The sequence below is a fragment of the Protomyctophum parallelum genome (genome assembly GCF_964188405.1).
Source record: "Protomyctophum parallelum genome assembly, chromosome: 6".
NCBI classification, from domain to species: Eukaryota; Metazoa; Chordata; class Actinopteri; order Myctophiformes; family Myctophidae; genus Protomyctophum; species Protomyctophum parallelum.
The window spans coordinates 7,307,950-7,334,859 of NC_139701.1; the positions used below are offsets into that span (position 1 = coordinate 7,307,950).

Genomic DNA, 26,910 nt, shown 5'->3' on the forward strand with positions numbered 1-26,910 from the left:
AACACTGATAACTGTGTCACAGGAATACAATAACAGATGTTATGATGAGAGTTCACCTTTAGTAAAGGTACACCTTGATTGATCAGAGGAAATTCAGTTTCAGTGCACAAGATGGCAGCAGTTGCGTGTTATATGTGTCTTGTTCAGGGGCAGTTCAGCCTCATACACACTCTGCTATACCGCAGTGAGTCATTCTAAATCATGCATTACTTTGTCCTACTAAATTGAATGTAATTGGTGTGTCTGTTAGTATGTGTACATTCGTTGTAAGCACACATACCTACAGTAACTGCGAGGTCATCCTGACTCATGTGGCATTCCATCTTTGTCTACTCTTGCCCGTCTCCCCTCACCCTCACGATACAAACAAAAAATATCTTATGTGAGATAGTAGCCCGTCTCTATTTAACCAACTTTTCGGTTAGTGCATGAAGGGTAAATAATTATATTACCTCATTAACATGCAGATTTAGTCATCACTGTGAAAACTGTTGTTCCTTTGATTGCATACAGAAGCATACATATACCCTTCCCTAATATGAGTTTAGAATGTAGTGTACTACTCGGTGCACACTGTCATTGCCAAAGAATGCAGCAGTGTTATTTACAGTAGATGTATACTAGTGCCCCATGGTTACAGTTGCAGACTTTCAGTCATGATGTGGGTGTGCACTGTGCAACTCGTGTAGGGCAGGCCTGTCAGGCTATGGCCATGCCATGGTCAATCATGGAGTACAACAATGTTTTACTCTTGTCAAGTCAAATTAGTTGGCTGCAGATTCTGAATGTCTGTCTGTTTGTTTTGCATTGCGTTGTCGAAAATGAACAGGCACTTTAAAGTTGACAGCTGATATTTGCGCATGCGCGGGCCAGGAAACTTCAGCCCGTTACAGCGCTGTCAAAATAGAAAGTTTGTCTTGTAGACTGTCTGTACGACTACTGCCGCTCGAAGCTAACTAGCCTGTTCAAGTTTAATGAAAACAGTCCAAATCTAAATATACTGTTATCGGTCTTCCGGTTTAGATTCGAGTATCTGAGAGATGTTAGGAACTTTGGGTGTGTTGTAACCACATAACGGCACAGCCTCGAATAGCCCCGCCGCCCGGATAGACCAGACGCACGGTGCCGGTGTAGATTCTTAAAATTGGACAGAGCTCTTTCATGAGCGACTAATTATGTTTCTTTATTTTCTGTTTTTAAAGTCAAATTATCGACTACATATTCGAAGTAGTTCTTGTCAACGATGTTAATCCTTTGGCTGGTGTAGAAGAACTGCAATAAAATAAATACTATTTACAGACAGACAGTAGGCTATTTTATCTGCCAACCTGCCCCAGGTCAGGTTGCGTTGCGATGGGCAATCATGGGATGGAGGAGTTAATCCCGCTGGTTAACCGTCTCCAGGACGCGTTCAGCTCCATCGGACAGCCGTACAACCTGGACCTGCCGCAGATCGCTGTGGTGGGCGGCCAGAGCGCAGGGAAGACCTCCGTCCTGGAAAACTTTGTGGGAAGGTAAAAAAAAAAAAACACACGCACTTGTTCAAATATATATAGCACTGCTGCTCTGTCTGTAGCCTAATGGTAGACTATAGCTACCAGGCACTTGCCAATCTGGGAACCCGTTTAGGCAAAAAAAAAAAGAGAAAATAATCCGAATCTGTTTTGAGAGATCAGATTATCAATAGTCAACAAATCATTGAAATCAATGGGCTATAACAGACTCGCTTCAGTGGCTTATTAAACATTTAGGTAATATGTTTATTGCATGAGTCATGGAATGGAGACGGGAAGAGATCTCATTATTATGAAGAAGATTTGTTGGGTTGGGTTATTATTCAATTATTGGAACCAAAATGTACACTTACAGTTTGTAACTCTTGACAGCTAGAAATACGGTTTCATTTGTACACTGACAGAATTAAGGGCCTGGCGCCCTTAATTCATACAACTGTATATAACTCCTAATTATGGCTGACTTTAGAAGACTAGTGGTAGATGCCTGAGAATAATCTGGCAATGTCTTTGTGACAATGGCCAGCCCAGCATCTTATCTCACAGGCGAGCCTGGCAAGGGTCCTTGTGGTGAGGTGTCTGTGAGTATGAGGCAGACCAGGCCCTCTGCTCAAAGGGAAATGGAGGGAGAAGGTATACATTGCAACATGAAAAGAGTGTTTAACCTGCAAAGCTTGCCATCAAGGCAACCAGATCTGAGCTGAACACTGATCATGTTCAATGCTGGGAATATCATTGATGGCAAATGGAAACTATAAGAATAATTTAATTCTATTGCATCTACAATATGCCTTCCCTTCCGAGTTGGTTTCATTTGAATAATGCCATGTTGAGGTCGAATAGGACAATAGGTCATGCCAGGCCAGCCTAGCGTAAAGGAATGCTAGTGAATAAACCAGCAGTTCAAGTTGAAGGATAATTTAATTCCCACTGTTGTCCAACCCATGGACAATAGAAGTGAACTCTGGTAAGAGTGTCCACATGTTGCTGGTGTTTGCCTTCCTGACTGTGTGTTGCTATCTAAGTGCAACAATGAAACAACGTTCTTTATTTGTGTGTGTGTGTGTGTGTGTGTGTGTGTGTGTGTGTGTGTGTGTGTGTGTGTGTGTGTGTGTGTGTGTGTGTGTGTGTGTGTGTGTGTGTGTGTGTGTGTGTGTGTGTGTGTGTGTGTGTGTGTGTGTGTGTGTGTGTGTGTGTGTTATGACAACTGGCGGTTCCTGTGCCTGCTGTTTTGATCTGTGCAAGGCCAAAGCGTAAACATCCTGTTACAAAGTTTTGTAGTGGAAGAAGTCTCAAACTAAATTAAAAGCATTAGCTATGTATTAGTGGTCTATTGTTTTTGTTACAGCAGCTGAGCACGAGCAGTCACAGTTTTGTTTTCATTCTTGAGATAAAGCCATTGCAAATTAACAGTTTTTATCATCCATCTTCAACTATTCTGCCCTCGAGATCTCATTATTATGAAGAAGATTTGTTGGGTTGGGTTATTATTCAATTATTGGAACCAAAATGTACACTTACAGTTTGTAACTCTTGACAGCTAGAAATACGGTTTCATTTGTACACTGACAGAATTAAGGGCCTGGCGCCCTTAATTCATACAACTGTATATAACTCCTAATTATGGCTGACTTTAGAAGACTAGTGGTAGATGCCTGAGAATCTGGCAATGTCTTTGTGACAATGGCCAGCCCAGCATCTTCAATCATCAATCTGGCGTTTTGGACTAACTGTAGTCGTGACAGACAGGCTTGGGTAACATCAACATAAAGTGCATTACAGTAGTCAAGTCGGGTTGAGATAAAAGCATGTATAAGACATTCAAAATCAGCAGACTAAAAGCCTCAACTGATAATAACTGGATTTTACCACAGAATTGATCTGTTTGTCCATCTTAAAATCACTGTCCAATTTGACACCAAGGTTTGTGACCACCGGTCACAAACTCCCCCATGTCAGGTGTAAAGGAGCAACTTGGACACTCAGGCATGAAGGAAGCATGAGTTCAAGTCCGTTGCTCTCCCCTTGTCCCCCATATATGGGGACTAGGTTGGTGGAGGGTGTGTAGAGCCCAGGATCACATTAGATGATTGACACAGGGGTGAAAAATGGGTTACAAAATCGTGGGATAAAAAATATATTTTAAAAAATAATTTAAGAAAGTTCAGGGCCAATAATTAGGTCGGGGAACATCAAAATTCATTAAGTAGACACCTTAACGATTATAAAAAGGTAGGTTAGAAAAATATATCTTTCGGTTGCATGGGATGATGGGACCCCCTCCTTCCAGCCTATATAGGCAATGTTGAGTTTTTGCAATCACCAAAATCACCACAGTCGTGTACTGTATGCCTCCCATTTCAGTTTCTCAGTTGTGGTTTCTCAGTTGAAGGTGGAACATCTGCCATTTCTCAGTACTAAATCTACATGTTATTATGTGACCAGTGAGTAGTGACACATGCTCACCTCTATTTATCAGTACTAGACTTCATCTAAAGTCTACTACAGGTTACTCCTTGACCACATCCCCTGATTCCTCTCCTCTTGTGCTGTCCTCTACACCCGGGCCCCACAGACATAACTGCTAGATCAAGTTTCATATCTAGGTCGAACCAGAGTAATCTAGTAAGAGAGTGGTGACACGCTTTGATCTTGCCGCAAAGCGGGTGCCTATGGGCTATAGTTCCAAACATTGCTCCTATGGCTGGAACTATTCCATTGAGATAGAATGAGCTCTTCCTCATTCCATTGTTACAATGCGAGTCAACGGGAGTGTCATTACTCTGTTAAAAGATTACTCTGGGTCGAACATGCATAACCCTCACCTTTACAATGATCAGAAAATTGATTTCCTGTACTACTTGCATGTTGTAACCTCACACTTGGTGTATGCATTATGTTTATGTACCTAACTACCTATAGTCAAATTCAGCTAAACATTAACAGCAAAAGAAATGCCTTAAATTAATTTGAAAAATACATTTAAAAGTATCTACCCCTATCAATTTGACAAGGCTCAATTTGATTACGTTTCGGAATTAGTTGGATGGTTTAATGTAGTTTTATTTTATTTTATTTAATGAAGTGAAGGGACTTCAAGCCAGGGCCTCATTGTAGGATAGAAATGCCTGTAACCTGTTTATTGAGCATAGTTTTCAAGTGTTCATTTAGATTTCTGGAACATTTACTTTTGGCCAGTATTTATTATTTATTTTTGTATTGTTGCCGACCTTGCACTGCACCTTTGAAGGTAAATAAAATGCCTAAGATGAATTTGTGGACCTGTCTATTTCTTGGAGTTTCCGACCATCGGCTGGCGTTATCACACCACTTGAACCCATGCATCCCTATTCTGTGGAAAACATGTGAAAATAGCCGATCTACAAGCTTAGAAGTAATTAAGTCCAACTCTGACGGCCAGTACTGTATATTTCTATTGGTTAATCTCCATGTACAGTTAAGTCATGAAGTAAAGATAAGGGGTGCTGGCTGGCCTGACGTTTCATGTCAAATGACGTGGTGATGCTGAATGTGCATTGACATTTGACAGTGGCTGCCATTGGCTGTTTGCCGCCAACGCTGTATTCCTCATTCATGCTCTCTCCCCTGTCTCTTCTTCTTCGCTTAGGGACTTCCTCCCCCGGGGTACAGGCATCGTCACCCGCCGGCCTTTAATTCTGCAGCTTGTCTCTGCAAGCACAGGTAGCTAAAACACATACATACACGCACGCACGCGCGCGCGTGCGCGCACACACACACACACACACACACACACACACACACACACACACACACACACACACACACACACACACACACACACACACACACACACACACAGACACACACTGTTTATTCAGTATCATTTCTCAGTGTATAGATCTGCAATACTCATTATTATATACTGGCTTTCAGCAGGTGGCAGTATAGGGCCTTTAACACTGGTGGGAGACTGGGGAGAGTGGTTGTGACAGCAGTTGAACACATTCAACTCATGTGTGGAGCTACCAGAGACACTGTTTCCACACCTAAGGTGCAAAACGGCCGACAGCCGCGGACAGAAGAAGCTGTGTGCAGCTTCTTTTTCCGGGTTTTTAGACAGCTGGTGGATGGAAATTAAGCTCCACCTCCGCGGACGACTGACGCGGAGGAGAGTGTTTCCGGGAATCTGGCCGTCGCGCAAGTCGTCCGCGGAAGTGGACCTTTTTTTCCATCCACCAACCCGGAAAAAGAAGCTGTGCAGTGCGCACAGCCGAGAACGTGCGCGGCTCTTTATTAAGTCTGGCAGCCCCTAAACAGTGTTCTGCATCTTTGCCTCAGCTGTAGAGTTACAAGGTAGTGGGATGGATGACATGTGGCATGCCTCAAATATTTTCCTACGCCGTACAATGAAATCCTGACGGGTCCATTTGTTTCTGTTTGTACACTCAGAATTACAGAATGGGTAATTAACATTGCAAAGCTTGGTTGGAGTGGTATGGGTCAACAGTGTGTAGAGAGAGGCTTGGGAAAAAAAAACATAAATAGGATTTAAAAATCGTGCTCTGTCATTACGTGGCTTTGTGGCCTGACTGTCAGGGAAGGAAACATCTGTGTAAATTGGATGGTGGATTCCAGAGCTCACCAGCACGCTTGTAGCCTTTTAACAACTTAATTGAATTCTAGAATACAATATCCATATCCATAGACGATCACGTCTGTGGTTGACCAGATGATGTGTGTGGTTACAATGTTCCCAGTTTAATTCCAGATAGAGACGTGTGTTGCATGTCGTTCCCTCCACACTATCCACAGCTTCCTGTATACAAAATAAAGCAAAAAAATGCTGCGGGAGAAAAACAGATGACCACTGCTCACCTTCCAGAGTGGTTTCTTGGACAATAACATGTACACTGAACACTGCCTTAACTGGTGATTTAATAGTACTTATACCCAAGGGTTGTTTTTAATTTCCCGCTCTGGCCATCTTTTTCCAGAACATGGTGAATTTCTCCATTGCAAGGGGAAGAAGTTCACAGACTTTAATGAGATCCGCGAGGAGATCGACATAGAGACACAGAGACTTACAGGATGTAATAAGGGCATCTCTCCTGTTCCAATCAGCCTACGCATCTACTCACCACATGGTAACAAAGATATATGTTTTGTTATAAGCGTTTGTGGCATTTGGAGATGGTGTTGGTGGTGGTGTATTCATTCCAATCATGTCTGCTTACCTTTCAGCGACAATAATGCGACCTGCTGCTGCAGTTTGCCAGCAATCTACAGTTTATTTTGTCGAAAACATATTTTGGCGGTACTTGATGGCTTCGTAATTTTACACTTGGTTGCAAGCTCACAACACGTCGCAGGCTCGCAGCTTCATAGTTTTATTTGACAGTACTGTGTATGTTCAGCTGTACTGACACTCTGTGTGTGTGTGTGTGTGTGTGTGTGTGTGTGTGTGTGTGTGTGCGTGTGCGCGTGCGCGCGCGTGCACGTGTGCATTTTCTCAGTGCTGAACCTAACTCTAGTGGACCTGCCTGGCATCACCAAGGTACCAGTGGGCGAGCAGCCAGTGGACATAGAGTACCAGATCAGAGACATGATCATGCAGTTCATCTGCAAGGAGAACTGTCTGATTCTGGCCGTGACGCCGGCCAACATCGACCTGGCCAACTCTGACGCACTCAAACTGGCCAAAGATGTCGACCCACAGGGTAAGTGGCATGTGTACGGTGGTCGGTATAGTCATTTCATTCAGAATACCCTTTGCACAAGTAGAGTTCACACACTTTTGTAAACCTATGTTTCACTCTTCAATATCGTTATAACCCTGGGATTCTCATGTGTTGTTTGGTTGTGTATACAATTGTACAGTAATGTACTGTATGATCATATTCAATTGTGTGTCTCATTGGATGTCACAAACGTAACGTGCCCAATGCCATATATGGAGACTCTTCTGGGGCGCAGACAAAACCATGATGTCACTGATGATGTAACGCTCTGACATCACTCCGAGACATCACAAGATACAAGCAGTATTTACTACGCTCCTCGTCAGGTGTGACTACTCAATTCTATATCCACGTTCAACCTTCAAATACCTTGACCAGCTCTCGCAGAGAGAGACACCATCGCCTTCCATACGAGTCAGGATCTTTGGCCTTACAACCCAGATATCTATCTCTGCATTATTCAGGGGTCTAGACACCTCGTTAAGTTCTTACCAGACACCACTGCCGGCGGGTTCTAGACTCGACAACCAGTCCCCTTTGAATAGTATTTTCATCTCCATTAAAAACAACACACTGGTAGTTTTACTGTAAGTTGTATCATGGCACGTGGGCACCAGAAGATTCAGTCACAACAGAAGAATGCCAAGAAAGTAGCAGATGCCAAGAAGGCCAAGGGGCAAGACCAGAAGACATCAGCCAAGGCAGCATTGGTGTTTACCTGTCCCGTCTGTAGGTCCCAGATGCCTGACCCCAAAACCTTCAAGCAACACTTTGAGAGCAAGCACCCCAAGTCTCTTCTACCCCCGGAGCTGGAGGGAGTGGAGGCATAACATGTCTGCAATCACTGGAGTCTTTGTTGCACACTCATGGTCCATAGAAAACATATAAAAGAAAACAATTACAAAATATAGCTGCAAGCAGCAATAAAACGGGTCAAGCCATAAAAGCAATAAAGCAATAAAGAAAAAGGTTGGAGACTGGAGATGACATCAACTCTTTTGTAATGCTGACTGAGCGAAGGGGTTGTCTCTCAACAATGTCCTCCTGCAGCCACCGATGCATTTGCAGGGGGTGGTAGTGGTTAACCAATAACCAGGCTACGGAAATCCCAGGAGTTGATAGAGTCGATCATATAATTCATACAATCATATAATTGGGAGATCTAAAGGTCAGAGGTCCTTTGACGAATGACTGTGAGCTTCAGTTCTTGACCGTTTCCCATGATGACTCTCTACCATATTGCCGAATTTCGTGGAAAGAGACAGTCCAGAATTGCCAGAGCTGCGGACAAAGACATTCTATAACAAGAGATGACACCCCTTATATTTTTGGAATCACCTCTAGATGATGCATCACTCCAAGATGGCGGCACGTGCACATACTGATGTTCTGAATTAATGTTAATGTAACACCTCAAACATACACATAAACATACACGTGCATACATGCATGCACACATGCAGCCTAAAATTCAGAATCAATATGTTTTGGCCAATTTCTGCTTTGATCCATTCATAGATATGATAAATGAGTAAATAATTATACTATGCATATTTATAATACTTTTTTGCTGTTCAACACAGAGTGCTGTAGAAGCATTCGTTGCTGTCGGGAGGAAGCCACTCCATTTTTGAGGATTTTTCTTCTTTCTTTTTTTTTCTCATAAATCAGTGCTATTGAGCACCCTTTGCGTCTTTACGCACACAGACGGGTGCCATTGTTCCGAAGCCCTGATGTTCCGAAGCCCCGATCTTCCAAAGTACCGATGTTTCGAAGTACTGTTGTTCCGAAGGTTCATTGATCCGAAGATGTCAATTAGCGCTCTCCGGGGTGCTGAATGGCACTCACCGCATCCCAATTCTTTTATCTTGGTTGATTGTTGAATTTAACTCGCCAGGATTTTGTGAATTGGCTCAGTGCCAATTCATAACGGATTGTTATAATTGGTATATATTCCCTGAAGTGTCTACAGTATACTGTATATATCATTGGTACAATCATGTTTTTTGCCTTTATCGGAAGATATAAGAGCAGCACGCAGAAGTCGGGTTATATAATGTACAAGTGCACACCAGCGGCTCTTAAATTAAGAGATTCTTTGGGATGCGGTGAGTGCCATTCAGCACCACGGAGAGCGCTAATTGACATCTTCGGATCAATGAACCTTCGGAACGTCGGTACTTCGGAACATTGGGACTTCGGAAAAACGGTACTTCGGACTAATGGTTAGGCCCCCACAGGGGTGGTGTTGTTTATAAAATATTGAACCAATGGAAAGTATTAAAGTACGCTTTGAACAAAACCTCTTAACTCCATTGGACCCTCAAACGGTCTGCTAAAGCAACTACTGTAACTCCACCACCTCTCCCCCTCTCCTGCAAGTAATTGACAATATATGATACGTAGCTTGCGGAGTTAGTTCAGTCAGATATACTCGAGCGGCTTCAGGTTGTGCTCAAGGGCGCATACATATATACTCAAGGGGTTAATATGCTTCATTACTATGTGGGTGTATTCAGTGTTTGCAAGACCCACATGTCATTCGCTGATGTGGCAGTCAGCTGACCTATTGGGCGGGGTATTTAAGCTCACCTAGACTGCATACTTCTTCCTGCCTTCCTTCTGGTTCCTGATGTTTGCTCCCACTGCCACCCCAGCACCACCAGTGGGCTGTGTTATTTCTGTTCCCCATGAGGGGTTGTTATTGTATGTCTATCTCCCTGCTCTTAATGCTCTTTAATGATGGTGTGTAATTGGCCCAGGCCGTGGCGTAACGGTCTGGGCACCGGACTGGTAATCCAGTCGCAGTGTGCCGCAGGTTCGACTCCCGAGCCCGACACGGCCTTTACTGCATGTCATCCCCCCATCTCTCCCATTTCCTGTCAGCCTACTGTCTGTCCCTTCAAAAATCAATAAAAAGGCGTAAGCCGCAAAAAAAATTCTTAAAAATAAATAAATGATGGTGTGTAATTGTGCCGAGCAGGGAGAAAAATGTAGCAGAGCCGAACGCCAAGATAAAATATTATATGTACAGATGTATTCTCATTCTATAATAAATATTGGTTACATCTATTTGAGTTATCTGACTAAACTAAAGTCGCAACACCAACTCTGATGAAGCAGCATTCCTTTGTTTTCAAAATATACTATAAGGTTTTCTTAATATATACATATAAATGTATATTTAATGTATATGTACAGCATGACTTTTTAATGTTTTTTTAAAGCAACTGGAAGTTGCGTCATCACTTCAAAATGGCGGAGGCACTGGGCGCTGGTTGTTACTATGGGAATTAATGGGAGTGTCGTCTCTTGGAGTGTCGTCGGTTTTCAGCGGAAGAAGAAAAGACGGTATAAAAACAATAGGGGCCTTTCACCCCTTTGGGCTTGGCCCATAAAATACATACAAATAAATAATAAAAGCAGTCCAAACGAGCCTTATGAGGACAGGGCTACAGTCTACGAACAGGAGCTCCCGGTGTCTATGACAGTGACCGGCAACCCTTATTCTTTTGTCATTCTGTTGGAGCACTCTTCCAGGGACTTGTAGGGTAAACTTGAGGGACCGGCATTCACAGCAGTAGGTAGAAGCTACTGTACAGTACAGTAATGGCCATATATATGGCCTTACTGTATATGCTTCAAAGCACCTATTTTCTATGATTTTGGCATACAGTATATGGCATGTTTACCATTCAAAACCCAGCTTGTAATGAATGACTTACATTAAATTATATGCATATATTTAAACATATTGTGCTTGTGTATTAATTGTTTAATATCCATGTCCTACAGGCCAGCGGACCATTGGGGTTATTACCAAGCTGGATCTGATGGATGAAGGGACGGATGCTCGCGACATACTGGAGAACAGACTGCTTCCCCTACGCAGAGGTGCTGTGTGTGTGTGTGTGTGTGTGTGTGTGTGTGTGTGTGTGTGTGTGTGCACGTGCACGCGCGTGTGCATGCGTGCATGTCCGTATGTGCATGTCCGTACGTGCGTGCGTGTGCATGTGGGTGTGTATATTGTATTGTGTATTGTGTTGACATGTGTCATATTAGATAAAAAGGCATCCGTGAGAAATGAAACCTTGATTGAGCACACACACGCGCGCACACACACACACACACACACACACACACACACACACACACACACACACACACACACACACACACACACACACACACACACACACACACACACACACACACACGCACACACGCACACACACACACACACATGATAACTGGGCACTGGGCTGGCTGGCACCAGTCTCCCAAATCTACTCCCACAGTCCAAACTGTAACATAAACTCATGAGCTCAATAAAGAACTCTCTCTCTCACACACTCACGCATGCACGCACGCGCACGCACACACACACACACACACACACACACACACACACACACACACACACACACACACACACACACACACACACACACACACAAGGTATTTGTATGATGTAATAGGTCTACAGATTGGATAGCTACATCTCAGTGCTTAAGTCAAGCCAAAGAAAAGGGGGTGAAAGAGAAAGGGAGGGGAGTGAGAGATGGTATCTGTGGGAACGTTTCTGTGTGTGCGTGTGTGCGTGTGTGTGTGTGTGTGCGCGCGCGCGTGTGTGTGTGTGCGTGTATGTATGTTTATGTACAGTATAATTAAGTCCCTGTATGTTTGTGTGTACATAGAGTACAGTTCAGGGCAGGGTAGCACCAGGTGCAGCTCTTCCATGCCTCCTCTGCAGTGTTAATGCATTAGCCATGGAAGTCCATTGATATGACTACTTTAGTAGCAGCGCAGGGCCCAGCCATTAGATACGGAGCCCAGTGCTGTTAGCCCACGTTAATGTGCTAAAGAGACATGGATACTCGCCCTGCTCTGGCAGAGGGCTGTGGTATTACACAGAGACATACAGCATTTCCATACTGTACAGTTCTACAATCTTAAAGGACCATAGCGGTGGTCTGGCATGTTTAGCTCATAAACTATATGTATGACTTACGTCTCACAGCATTCTTGACATTACTGCTGTGCTGACCTTTCCCCAAAGCATGCCGTTAGCATTCTTTTGGACTTTTAGACCACATTTCAAAGGGCAGTTACTTTGTTACTATACTATTGTTGTTATTGTTGTTTTTTAAGGACTTTATAGCAATTAAAGTACAAATCGATTTGAAAAGTCTAGTTGAAAATAATCCCTGTTTATCCCCCGTGTTTATTTGATTTTTTATCGATCATGAAGAAAACATACATGAAATCTAAAGTCATTCGTGTCTATGTGTATACTGTATTATGGCCGGCGCTGTGACAGTGGTTTTAATTCATGCACCAAATGACTGTGTGGACGTTGTTTCTGAGAATACGTGACATAATAGCACACACTCACATTTCCCTCTCCAGGTTACATAGGGGTAGTGAACCGCAGTCAGAAGGACATTAACGGCAAGAAGGACATCAAAACATCTTTACTGGCAGAGAAGAAGTTCTTTGAGTCACATCCAGCTTACAGACACATGGCTGACCACATGGGCACGCCACACTTACAGAATGTCCTCAACCAGGTACACACACACACACACACACACACACACACACACACACACACACACACACACACACACACACATACATGAGTAGTGTTATACTGTATTCACAGTACCAGCGTCAGCGCTAGTCCATGGCGTTAAATTATTGATTTGGGTGTGTCCGAGGTTATGAGTGACAACTAGTGACTCCTACAGGTTGGTCTCTTGGCCTGTTCCTCTGCATTATACTTATACCCTCCCAGTGAAACCCCTTACTGTCAGGTGACCAACTATAAGGGCTAGCAGTTAACATGAACTATACTGTATGTGTGTGTGGAAAATTGGGAATTGGCATAATGACCAAAGAATGGGAGAAAACTGAAAAAAGTCTGGAGAACAAAAGAGTTACACCTACAGTTATATGTGGGGCACACAAAGTATTCCTCGTTTCTTTCCGTAGCAACTGACCAACCACATCAGGGCGACTCTGCCAGCGCTCCGTATTCATCTACAGAGCCAGCTCTTGGCCCTGGACAAAGAGGCGGAGATCCACAGACATTATACACCCGATGACCCCGCACGCAAGACCAAGGCACTGCTACAGTCAGTCACTTACTCAAACTGTCACTGTGTGATGTTTTTATTTGTATCTGCATGTCCACTTGATTTACAGATGGATAAAGTGACTCAGGACTGTACTGTGTACACATTTCTCAATCGGTCGTGTTGCCCTGCCTTACCAGACGTGAGTGAGCCTATTTGCTTCTGTGTTCCAGGTTAATGCAAAAGTTTGGGATTGCCTTTGAGAAGCTCATTGAAGGGTCTGGTGATAATGTAAACACCGCACAGCTGTCAGGGGGAGCCAAGATCAACCGGATCTTCCACGAACGCTTCCCCTACGAACTGGTTAAGGTGTGTCTGCAGGGGTGGAAGAATTCCTCACTAGTATCAATACTATATAAATGTCGAAATGTCTGGTATTCCAAATGTACTTGAGTAAAGGTATTGGCATCTAATCTTCTATATCTATACATGTTTGTCTGTAATGCATGTAACTTGAGAACCGTGTGCCCCACCGACTTCAAATTCGACACACACCTTCCACACCCCCACAGGGAGTGGGTTGTGGGGTGCCCAGTGTCGAGTCAGACGGACCCTTGGTTGTCCAGAACCGCCACAAAAGGCCTCTGCCCATGCTCTGTACAGGGCCCCTGCTCAATGTCCATATATGGAGCTGGCCTGTTCTGACATCACATTGCGCAACACTCCATATTTGGGCATTCCTGACACAGAACTCCATAGGAATAAAGAGACACAGAGAGACAGATACAGAAAACTCCATATGGGCATAAAAGGGACACAGACAGATGGGTGGAACGGGTACTCTATATCTCCATATATGGAGCTGGCCTGTTCTGACATCATTCTGACATCTGCATAGAGTCCATATTTGGGCATGCCTGACAAAGAACTCCATATATGGGCATAAAAGGGACACATATAAATAGCTGGGTGTGGCATGCATTTCCAACTTGCATCGTTCCAAGTAGGTGAGTGCCCAACGGGCACCACTCTAGTATACTTAACCCATTCTGACCGGGCACCCATTTTGGTGTCGGCATCATGTTATGCTTTAGCTATTTAAAAATAGCAGATCTACAAGCTCATATCGCGCCACCGAGTGGCGCGATACGAGCTTGTAGGTCTGCTATTTTTGAAAAAAATCGAAGTACGACTGACATTTTTAGAATCTGATCTCAGGTCAGAATGGGTTCATCAGACCACGTGTGTGTCCAGTGGAAACCTCGTATGAATCTGATCTCAGGTCAGAATGGGTTAAAATACCAAATGTAAAAGTACCCGTTGTGCGTAAAACGTCCCATTTCACATTGCGTGCGTGCCACGTCCTTGCCTGTCCCTGACTGATGACATGTTGTGCTTGTCTCCAGATTGATCTCGATGAGACCGAATTGCGTCGGGAGATCACATACGCTATCAGAAACACCCACGGTGTCAGGTGTGTGGCTCACTGGCTATGTGGGATTTTTAAGAATTGAAACTGTATTTATTCATCATTCATTCTTTGCAGCCAGATGGCATGGCCATAAACCAGGGCTTCTAGAGCAGGTTGTGCCTGTATGCGTGTATCAACACTATGTAAATGATGTAAAATATGTATGCATGTCCCGCCCACATGTAAACTAATCCTAGCTTGGTTAATAAACCAGACTAATATCGCACGGACCGCGGGATATTAGTCTGGGGAGGCTCAGCTTGGATTTAATTTCCAGGGGGGGGCGGGTTGAAACATTTTCTCTTTGACGCAATTGGTCAGAGCTACTGTCAGTCAAAGGTCTCAAGCATTGAAAGTCACGGTACCAAAGCCCGCCCATATTGCATACCGTGTCCCGATTGGCCGCCCCATTTCTCTGGTGTAGGAAATGGGCGTACAATTGAGCCTCTCCAGACCGTAATCTATTACTTCGTAATCTATTTTTGCCAACGGCTGATTCGGTCTGGTTTATTAACCAGGCTAAACTAATCCCAGCTCATACCTCTACATGCATGATGTCACAAAGTGACAAAACATCATCACATCCAACCATGAAAGCCTGAAATGCCAGGTGAAGTAAAAGTAAAACTGAATCTAATGATGATTGCGAAAGATGGGTCATAGTTGAAAATCTATGCATCTATTCTAGATTGTAGATTGTTTTTATCCAGCGGATCTCTTACACCAACATTGTTTTTGTGAAGCACTTTTGTCGTTATTGGTGAAGTATTTGTAAAGATTGCAATTGAAGTATTTGTAAAGATTGCTATTGAAGTATTTGTAAAGATTGCAATTGAAGTATTTGTAAAGATTGCTATTGAAGTATTTGTAAAGATTGCAATTGAAGTATTTGTAAAGATTGCTATTGAAGTATTTGTAAAGATTGCAATTGAAGTATTTGTAAAGATTGCTATTGAAGTATTTGTAAAGATTGCTATTGAAGTATTTGTAAAGATTGCAATTGAAGTATTTGTAAAGATTGCTATTTCTAATTGTCCAAATGAGGCATAGATAGATCATGACAAGCCTACATAGTGCTTGTGCGCCACTGAACACTGCATTGTGACTTGTACAGATTTTGTTCACAAATTGCACAATGCACACATATCCATAGTTCAAATTGGACAGGGAGGCCATGCTGCTGTTATTTTCTCACTTTTGTTTCTTTTCTTATGTCCCTTTTCCTCCACTTGCCTCTGTTTCCATAGGACAGGCCTGTTCACCCCTGACTCGGCATTTGAAGCCATTGTGAGAAGTCAGATTGTAAATCTGAACATGCCATGCATTAAATGTGTTGACATGGTTTCTGAAGAACTCATTGTCACCGTGCGCCAGTGTACCAACATGGTATGAAACTACTGTATGTGTGTACGTACTGTATGTATGCAATAGTAGTGTGTTTTCAAGTATGTGTATATCTCTACTGTGTTATGCATGTGCATGTTGGCATGTCGAAACACCTTAGATATAATGTCTGGTATCTGTTCTCTAAAGCTGAGTCCTTTTCCCAAACTGCGAGAAGAGGCAGAGAGAATCGTGACCACAGAAATCCGGGAAAAAGAGAGTAAATGCAAAGAGCAGGTTGTTCACACACTCAATTTTGGACAATGTTTCGGAATCAATGTGTAGTGTGTCCAATGTTCATCCTATTGGGTTAATTAGCACCAGTTTTACTGTACATTTGTCCTGTTCAGGTCCAGCTGTTAATTGATGTACAACTTGCCTACATCAACACCAATCATGATGATTTTATTGGCTTTGCTAATGCTAAGTGAGTTAGTTATTTTTCAATTACGTCTCATTATCCCCTTGTTGGAGTATGATGCTGTAGAATGTGACACAAACAAACTCTATCTCTCTCTCTCAGTGCCCAGCAGAAGACCAACGGGAACAACCGGAAGACCTTCGGAAACCAGGTGAGGTTGCAATGCTGCTGAATACATGCTGACCTTGGCTTTAGAGCAGATTCACACTATGGTCCCGCATGCGCACTCGGGACCACTTGTCCCGCAGATGTTGTGGTAGTGTGAATGATGCGTTCCCGGGACCACATGGAGGTAGTGTCTCGCGACCGATTGAAGTGTACAAGGATACGGATCGCTGCAATGTGAAAGCATTGAATACAGTTGAATGAAGTGTACTCTGGTGCGGAAGAATCAAGGGCAATGTGAATCATGACCATCGTATTCAGAAACAGTTTGAATCAAACGGACTCAGTGTGAATCTTAAAGTGTTAAAACCAAATTAATTCAGGGGCACGGTGGCACAGTTGGTAGTGCTGTCGCCTCACAGCTAGAAGGTCCTGGGTTCGATTCCCGCTGGGGACGCTGTGGGCACTGGCGGCGTGTTCCCTCCTCTGCGTCATCAGTGCCCATACCCGAGGCGGGGGTTGGCGATAGGGCCTTTCTGTGTGGAGTTTGCATGTTCTCCCCGTGTCCCCTAGGGTAGATACTCTCACAAAAACATGCCGTAATCCTGGTCTCTAAAACTACCTCCCCCTGGCCAGCCGGGGCGCCTGATGGAGGGGAAAGGAACTGGTCTGAATAACGTGTCCCTTCCACGCGCTACGTCCGGCCGGGGAAATTCCCCTCTGTCAGGTGAAAAGAAGCAGCTTGGACTCCTCATGCATAGAAGGAGGCATGAGGTCAGTCCGCTGCCCCCCCCAGGTTGGCAGAGGAAGTGTAGCGCCCAGGATTACATTAGATAATTGGCACTGGGTGAAAAGAAAACTGGGTTACAAAATCGTGAGATAACATTTTATAAAAATAAAAATAAATCACACCCGTGTGAAGTGAGGTGCACTAACTCATGTTGATTAGGTGATGTAATTGTGTTGAAAAAACAAACAGTGACAAAACAAACATTAAATTCTCTTTATTGTTAATGGCATTTATGTTTGTGTTAGGGACAAGATGACGTCAATTTTCCCTTCATTGTCAATGGCATTTTTAAAACAAACATTGAACTAAAAACATTTATGTGACCAGAACAACTTTTATTGAATAGAAAGCCATACTTGTTTGAACGTTATCTGAACATAATTATGTCATAACAAATTTAAACTTACTGAAATGTTTGTGGCCAGCGATATCTTCTCGGGAGCCACTAATTGCAACTCTTTCACCCCCCATTTCTTTGTAATGTTACAATGTTCAAAAAGTGTGTTTTGACTCATGTGCTAGCTATGTTTTTCTCTTGCAGTTTTCTATGCAAAATGTAAATGGATAAAGGGGCCACTTGGATTCAGAAATCATGGAAAGGCGGTACTAAAGCCAAGAAAAGATTAAGAATGATTGTATTATAATTTATACATACTGATTTACCTCGGCCTACACAGTGAATACGCATACTCGCATCGTCAGTACTGTGTAGGTATGTTTTTACGGGACCTCTATATGGATCATGCATCTTTGACACGGTCTTCATTATGTTTTTTGCTACATCTGATCAACATCATGGGTATTCTTTTGTGGGCATACATACTCTGTGTTGCACAACATCATGCTAATAGTTGATTGTAGACAGCTGCAGTTTCCCCACCCACATCTGCATATAATAGGGAGATTTGTGTGTGGTCCAAATGTTGAATCAGTGGAAATGTGGGCCTGGCTGATGTTGATATGCAGTACATCAATGTCCTAGGAATTGATTTTTGACTGAGTTTGAGTTTATCCCTCATTCCTGCAAATCATTCCGTGACCGTGGGGCCTGGATAGAACAAGGCAGGCAAACAAAAATAAGGTCTGCACACACTGGCAAATAAATAAGCTCCTCACTGTTTATTGTCTCAACGTTTCAATCACGTGAGAATCACCATCAGGAATTCTAATTCATGATGAAGATTAGGCCTGTCACAATTATTACATCGCCTGATCGTAATTTCATTGAGATAATCGCAATAATTTTGCATATCATTATATCATCGTAATCGTTTCCACGTTGAATGTTCCCAAACTGAATGTTCAAAAAGTAGTGGAGATAGCCGATCTACAAGCTCACAATGCTTTGCAGTGCGATGCATTGTGAGCTCGAAGATCAGCTATTTCCACTATTCCGGGTGTCGTGATCCTGATCCCCCCCCCCGCCTTAAACATAATCATCAGGTACTCTGATTATACTAGGAGGAAGATTTATTTAAAAAAAACAGAAAGAGTTAAAATTATGTTTTTATGTGGCCACACCCACCAGTATACCTGGTTTTCACCTTAGCACCACCCACCTGAACTTAAGCCTCGCCCACAGCTGTCGTTGTATGATAATGGGGGAGGGGTCAGGGCAGGGGTTAAGGTTTTGATGTCAGGTTTTGATGTGTATTTTCGATTTGGCCTTCTGGCTCAAAGGCTTTCAGCTTCCAGGAAGAAACCAAAAATACACAGGGACATTTAAGACATATTTGAATATTGTAACCACACCTGAGGGTATATTAGAATTCGAGTAATGTTAACTCCATAGACGCATACAAATCAGAAAAAGTTAAAAGATCACGGCACTCCATCTTTACAAATGAAATGACATGACTCCTTCCTCTCTCTCCTATTCCAGGGTGGTATGGCTCCTCCTTCACGTTTAATAGTAGGAGACCATTCTCTTAAAAGCCTATACTCGCTCATTCGCTCCCCACTCTGGAGAGATAACACGTTTTTTTCAGGATTCACGCTAAAGGGTTGGCGCTTTTGACACACCGCTGACCACTGGCTAACCTCACCAGCTCTGTCACAGCTGTCTGTTTCACTGTGGCCATGCAGCCCTTTAGTTTCTTTTGCCATCAGCTGCCACCGTCTGCTGTGCTAACATCACAAACACTCTCCTTATCAATCACAGCGCATTATAGCGTTCACAGTTCACAGACCTGCATCGCGTACTGTACGGCACTCACACTCTGCTCCGCCACTCCATAAATACACACAGAGGCCAAGTGTTTTCTTACATGCAGACCCGGCAGGATGGAGGTGTCATCACACACTCTCTTCATGTCATCTCATCCTTCCTCTGATCCTCCTTAACCGCTTCTCCCTCCAGCCCAGGTCAATTAAGCGCTGCTATGCCGTCGCTGTTGGGCAGAAACCTCTTCTCTCCTTTTTGCTAACTTTTTCTGTTTTTCCGTAAATCAATTCTCTACTAATTGAGTATCATCAGTAGAGTCTACTTGATGATACTAACGGTGTCACACAAAAGTATCAAAAGTAGCAGATCTGCCAGCTTGAAATGCGGCGTGAAGCGTGAAGCGTTTTGAGCTTGTAGGTACTGTATGCTACTTCTGAAAAGTAACGGATATACAAGGTTTCCAGCTGACAGAACGATGTGTTATTCATGTACACAATTTCAGTGGTGGAACAAGTACTCAGATTTACCACAATACCACAAAACAGTTGGAAGTAAAAGTCCTGTAATCAAACTGTTACATGAGTAGTACAGACGTATCCTGGCCTCAAAATACCAAACATAACATTATGCAGTAATGCATTTAAATGTGTTCATAACTTTTCAGCTTTATGTGCTGCTGGGTAGTTTAACATTATCAGTTAATGTACGTTTTGTATTGATGTTGTAATTTCAACTGCAATGTAGTTGTCTTAATAATTCTTGTGGAGTAAATAGTAGCCTACAGAAATAACGAAAATACAAGTAGGCTACCTCAAAAATGGTAAACTACAGTACTTTACTGTAGAACTATACTCTCCACCACTGTGTTTCCCCAAAAATGTTTCTGGTTTCACTAGTCATTGTTTGTATATCGTCTCTGAAACCGCATTATGTCCAAAACTGTTACTTTTCATGATTCAAATTCAAAAGTAGCAAAACTACACGCTCAAAACATGCTCTGAGCTTGTGGATCTGCTGTTTTTTATGCTTTTGTGTGGCAATGTGGCATGCTGTAGTATGATCAAGTAGGGCATTAATTTACGTTTCTGTTGAGTCCGACAGTAACAATATACACAATTTGTCTGTTCTTAGTCTTCCTGTCCACTTTTCTCTGCCTACCCTTCCCTCATCTGATGGGAAGTGGTAGAAATGTGTGAATTGTATTTGTGTGTTTATAGGCAGATATTTCTATACAGAACATCCAAACCAGCTTTTATTTTGATACAGAACTCATCCAAACCAGCTTTTCGGGAATCTCTATTTCAGTGTCTATTTGCTTGTCTTCTGTCCTCTAGCCACAGTAAAAATGTCAATGTAACAATTTCGTCGCTGATGGCAGAAACGTTTGTATAGTTTTTCCTCTTTTTTCCGTAAATGAATACCCCTGTGTCACACAAAATTAGCAAAAAATAGCCAATTTACGCTAGTTGTGAGCTCGTATACAATATCAGCTATTTTATTTTCAGTGAAAGTGGTTGTATAAAATATTCAACCAATGAAAAAGAAAAAAGAGCTTGTGACTAGATGACTACATTGGATCCATTGGAAGACATTGGATCCATTGGAAGTTCCAATCTGACCAGCCGCACTGGCTACTAAAAACAAATTGTTAAAAAGTTATTTTTTGTTTTGTTTTGGACATAACAAGGTTTCCACTCGACAGTGACGATTTGTAGATTAGCCTTGAGGATTTTTACTGTGCAGCACTGCTGTCATCATGCAGTCTCCATCGGCTTACCTTGGCCTGCATGTCTCCACTGACTGGGAGAACTTTACCCCTCTAGCTTCTCATTAAGTCATTCTGTCCACACCGCTGGAGCTGACCCCCCCCCTCATCCCTCTGTTGTGCAGGTCGTCCGCAAGGGCTGGTTGACTATCAGCAACATCGGCATCATCAAGGGGGGAGCCAAGGAGTACTGGTTCGTTCTCACTGCAGAGACCCTGTCCTGGTATAAGGACGATGAGGTGAGACCCTGTCCTGGTATAAGGACCATGAGGTGAGGCCCTGTCCTGGTATAAGGACCATGAGGTGAGACCCTGTCCTGGTATAAGGACCATGAGGTGAGGCTTAGACCCTGTCCTGGTATAAGGACCATGAGGTGAGGCCCTGTCCTGGTATAAGGACCATGAGGTGAGACCCTGTCCTGGTATAAGGACGATGAGGTGAGGCCCTGTCCTGGTATAAAGACGATGAGGTGAGACCCTGTCCTGGTATAAGGACCATGAGGTGAGGCCCTGTCCTGGTATAAGGACCATGAGGTGAGACCCTGTCCTGGTATAAGGACCATGAGGTGAGACCCTGTCCTGGTATAAGGACCATGAGGTGAGACCCTGTCCTGGTATAAGGACCATGAGGTGAGACCCTGTCCTGGTATAAGGACCATGAGGTGAGGCCCTGTCCTGGTATAAGGACCATGAGGTGAGGCCCTGTCCTGGTATAAGGACCATGAGGTGAGGCCCTGTCCTGGTATAAGGACCATGAGGTGAGGCTTAGACCCTGTCCTGGTATAAGGACCATGAGGTGAGACTTAGACCCTGTCCTGGTATAAGGACGATGAGGTGAGACCCTGTCCTGGTATAAGGACCATGAGGTGAGGCTTAGACCCTGTCCTGGTATAAGGACCATGAGGTGAGACTTAGACCCTGTCCTGGTATAAGGACCATGAGGTGAGGCTTAGACCCTGTCCTGGTATAAGGACGATGAGGTGAGACCCTGTCCTGGTATAAGGACCATGAGGTGAGACCCTGTCCTGGTATAAGGACCATGAGGTGAGACCCTGTCCTGGTATAAGGACCATGAGGTGAGGCCCTGTCCTGGTATAAGGACCATGAGGTGAGGCCCTGTCCTGGTATAAGGACCATGAGGTGAGACCCTGTCCTGGTATAAGGACCATGAGGTGAGACTCTGTCCTGGTATAAGGACCATGAGGTGAGGCCCTGTCCTGGTATAAGGACCATGAGGACTGAGGTGAGGCTTAGACCCTGTCCTGGTATAAGGACCATGAGGTGAGACCCTGTCCTGGTATAAGGACCATGAGGTGAGACTCTGTCCTGGTATAAGGACCATGAGGACTGAGGTGAGGCTTAGACCCTGTCCTGGTATAAGGACCATGAGGTGAGACCCTGTCCTGGTATAAGGACCATGAGGTGAGACCCTGTCCTGGTATAAGGACCATGAGGTGAGACCCTGTCCTGGTATAAGGACCATGAGGTGAGACCCTGTCCTGGTATAAGGACCATGAGGTGAGGCCCTGTCCTGGTATAAGGACCATGAGGTGAGGCCCTGTCCTGGTATAAGGACCATGAGGTGAGGCTTAGACCCTGTCCTGGTATAAGGACCATGAGGTGAGACCCTGTCCTGGTATAAGGACCATGAGGTGAGACCCTGTCCTGGTATAAGGACCATGAGGTGAGACCCTGTCCTGGTATAAGGACCATGAGGTGAGACTCTGTCCTGGTATAAGGACCATGAGGACTGAGGTGAGGCTTAGACCCTGTCCTGGTATAAGGACCATGAGGTGAGACCCTGTCCTGGTATAAGGACCATGAGGTGAGGCCCTGTCCTGGTATAAGGACCATGAGGTGAGACCCTGTCCTGGTATAAGGACGATGAGGTGAGACCCTGTCCTGGTATAAGGACCATGAGGTGAGACCCTGTCCTGGTATAAGGACCATGAGGTGAGGCCCTGTCCTGGTATAAGGACCATGAGGTGAGGCCCTGTCCTGGTATAAGGACCATGAGGTGAGGCCCTGTCCTGGTATAGGGACCATGAGGTGAGGCCCTGTCCTGGTATAAGGACCATGAGGTGAGACCCTGTCCTGGTATAAGGACCATGAGGACTGAGGTGAGGCTCTCACTACACGGTTTACATCCAGTGTAAACTTTGGGGGCTTTTTTTATGCCTTTATTTATAGGACAGTAGACTGACAGGAAATGGTAAGAGAGATTGTTATGATCTCCCTAGAGGGCATGTGTGGTATTGCAGGGGAGATATTGGGCTTATGAGCTCCAGTCAGTACTACTTGTCAACCAGCTGGTGTCCTATTACCTCAGTGGTTCTCAACCTGTGGGTCGGGACCCCCCAAAATAATCATATTTTAACCTGGGACCTAGAGATAGAGAACTAGTGGATATTGGTGACGTTGCTTCTTCTTATTCTCGTCTCTTATAATTCAAGCTCACACAATACACGTAATATTAACAGACATCGTTATGTCTGAACTGCAGAAAATGAGGACATATTAAACATATATGTTTCAGGCTGTGATAAAAGTTTATTTTCACACACATACATATTATCTTACTTTGAAACGGCACAAGAGGCACGGAACACTTAAAAAAAAAGAAAAACTTTAATTTGAACACATTATCGCCAGAGAGCATATCCCGTCCAGGTTTATATCCAAGTACGCGGCCGGAAGAGGTTGTTCCAGCGGGGCCCTCCGCTCTGGTTGGTTGGTCTGTCAGCGGGGCTGCCATCTGTCTGCCTGTCTGTGCCTGCTGTACAGGAGCAGAAGGTCTGCACAGCAAGTGTAGACAGGCAGACACACCACAACACTCTCAGCCTGGCACAGCACTGCTCACCGACGTGAGGTCAGAGGAAATGGGACACATAATAGGAATCATACACATGTATGTGCACAGTGACTGCATCGCAAACATGGACCTGTGCAACGTGCGCACCTACATATGTCAGATATACGTACGTGGTTCACACATGCTGCTATAGGGTGGACCAAACTGGACCATGTTGAGTTGGGTGTTTTCTGACTATTGAGCAACTTGTATAATAGTCTGCCAGAATGCAGCGTATCAAACTATCATTGTTCTTTCTAACCACTGAAACGTCTTCTCTTCTTTAATGAGTCCAATGAGAGCTCAGCTGAGGCCCACTGAGACAGCTGTCTGTCTGTCTGTCTGTCTGTCTGTCTGTCTGTCTGTCTGTCTGTCTGTCTGTCTGTCTGTCTGTCTGTCTGTCTGTCTGTCTGTCTGTCTGTCTGTCTGTCTGTCTGTCTGTCTGCCCACTATTCCCTTGCTCTTCTCTCCCAGCAGCACCTGGGCCCTGAAACTGAGCCCCTCCGTTTTCCCCCATTCATTCCTCTCACCATCCCCCTCCAACCCCCCCCCCCCTCTCTCTTCGTTCACTCTTCCCCTTCCTCCCCCTCTTCTTCCTCTTCTGGGAGTTCAGGCATTTGGAACGGTTCACTCTGACACAGCTGGAGCTGCCCCAAGCCAAACTAAAACGCACGCACACGCGCGCACATACGCAGGCATGCACGCACGCACGCGCGCGCACGCGCGCGCACATACACACGCATGCACGCACGCACGCACGCACACACACACACACACACACACACACACACACACACACACACACACACACACACACACACACACACACACACACACACACACACACACACACACACTCGCACACTAGCACTCTCGCACACACACACACGCACTCTCGCACCCATGCACACACACGCTGCACAGGCCTTACAGTGCCCAGACTTGTATATACAGTATACAATACACACACAGAGTCTGATGTAAACAAACTGGCTTGCAAATAGCAGAGAAAAAATATACAGTCACTCAGACAGACGCATGGTCACTCTTCGCATAAACACTGCATCACTTGAACGCGGTGTTCCCAGACACAGCTCCAGGCACGCGCACGCACACACGCACGCACACAACCGTGGCCTACATTTCTTTTCTCTATCAAAGCAGTTACCAATCAGTATACGCACACTTGCACGCACGCACACACAGACACACGCACGCATGCATGCATGCACACACACACACACGCACACTGCACATCTGCAACAAATAATACTGCTGGCGCACACACAAGCACATATCTGCTTCAGAGTAATGGGATTAGGCTTTCTTTCTGCAGATGTTGATGTGAGAGGACATGCATGCTTAACCACGGGCATCAAGCACTGGTACTGGACCTGCAGCTAGGATGCCATGATGCTAATTTGGATCGGGTCGGGCTGGACACATCTTCACAATGTGTTTACACTGTCCGTGCCCCGCAGCCATGTTAGTCATCCATATGATCACTGATGATCAGATCAGATCTGATCTGCATGCCCCGCCACATGTGCACACACACACACACACACACACACACACACACACACACACACACACACACACACACACACACACACACACACACACACACACACACACACACACACCTCTACACATTTCATTAGGCCTCAGAACCAAGCCAAACCTCTGCTTCTTCTCTCTTGCATTTCCCGCTCTTCCCCCCCCCCCCCCCCTGTATTTTTCTCTTTCTTCACTCTTCTCGCCATTCCCTCTTTTTCTCCCTGATTCTATATTCCTTTCTTTTCTTTTCCCTCCCTCTCCCTCTCCCTCTCCCTCTCCCTCTCCCTCTCCCTCTCCCTCTCCCTCTCCCTCTCCCTCTCCCTCTCCCTCCCCCTCTCTCTCCCCCCCTCTCTCTCTCTCTCTCTCTCTCTCTCTCTCTCTCTCTCTCTGTCTTTCTGTGGTTGGCAGTCTCCCTGGGACTGTGCACATTCCTGGCTGGAAAATCTGAGGCTTTGTCCAAACACCAGCTTCCAAGATCTGCCCAGAGAAATCCCACATGGCTGTTTCTACACTGCAGACCTCCCCCTTTGACTCCCCCCCCCCCCCCCCCCCCCTCTTCACTCCTCCAAAGTCTCCCTCCCCCATAGCCCCCCCTTCTTCCCCCTCACCTCCATCCATCCACCAATACACCTTATTTCCCCCTCTAGTTAGCCTTAGCCAATACTCAGTGGCTCTCTTACTTTGACCATTTCTAGCACTGTACAAATGGACCCGTATAACAAGTGTCCATTTAGATCTCCCCTCAAGGAACCCTGGGGGTTCCCGGGACCCCACTTTAAAAACCACTGCTCTTAAGTCATTTTCATGCACAGGAACATCGGCCGCCGTACAGGAGGCCGTGCAGCAGCGTTTAGGCCCGTCCGTATGCAGCGCCGGCCCGCCGGGCACCATAATAGTTTACAGAGTTGAATCTCCATACAACACTGAGCAGACGTACATTCCTGCGCCCCCTCAACTGCCAGGACTCCACCGTAGAGCCTGAAGAAAAACAGACGACTTGCGCGCCTATACACCCTACACCCCCCCCCCCCCCCCCACCACCACCACCACCTCAAGTTTGTGTGTGTGTGCGTGCTTGTGTGTGTGTGTG

The 26,910-nt window shown here is 44.8% G+C and overlaps 2 protein-coding genes across 4 annotated transcripts in view; both read left to right on the top strand.

The window, feature by feature from the left end:
• The first annotated feature begins 914 nt into the window (after positions 1-914).
• dnm3a (dynamin 3a) overlaps positions 915-26,910 on the top strand; it is a 42,036-nt gene continuing 16,040 nt past the window's right edge. For 2 of the 3 annotated variants that reach the window (XM_083766499.1, XM_083766501.1), the window contains exons 1-14: positions 915-1,514; positions 5,143-5,216; positions 6,491-6,640; positions 7,010-7,213; positions 11,030-11,128; positions 12,644-12,804; positions 13,229-13,371; positions 13,545-13,680; positions 14,718-14,785; positions 16,030-16,168; positions 16,316-16,402; positions 16,516-16,592; positions 16,689-16,737; positions 21,536-21,649. In XM_083766499.1, the coding sequence (XP_083622625.1) occupies positions 1,354-1,514; positions 5,143-5,216; positions 6,491-6,640; positions 7,010-7,213; positions 11,030-11,128; positions 12,644-12,804; positions 13,229-13,371; positions 13,545-13,680; positions 14,718-14,785; positions 16,030-16,168; positions 16,316-16,402; positions 16,516-16,592; positions 16,689-16,737; positions 21,536-21,649 (1,662 nt within the window). In that variant the 5' untranslated portion in view covers positions 915-1,353. The remainder of the gene's footprint in view (positions 1,515-5,142; positions 5,217-6,490; positions 6,641-7,009; positions 7,214-11,029; positions 11,129-12,643; positions 12,805-13,228; positions 13,372-13,544; positions 13,681-14,717; positions 14,786-16,029; positions 16,169-16,315; positions 16,403-16,515; positions 16,593-16,688; positions 16,738-21,535; positions 21,650-26,910) is intronic. The other variant, XM_083766500.1, reaches the window with a different exon arrangement.
• On the top strand, positions 7,834-8,079 carry LOC310860370 (zinc finger protein 706-like; the record flags this gene model as incomplete). Its single annotated transcript, XM_083767240.1, has 1 exon — positions 7,834-8,079. The coding sequence occupies one exon, from the start codon at positions 7,834-7,836 to the stop codon at positions 8,062-8,064; it is 231 nt and encodes a 76-aa protein (XP_083623366.1). The 3' UTR covers positions 8,065-8,079.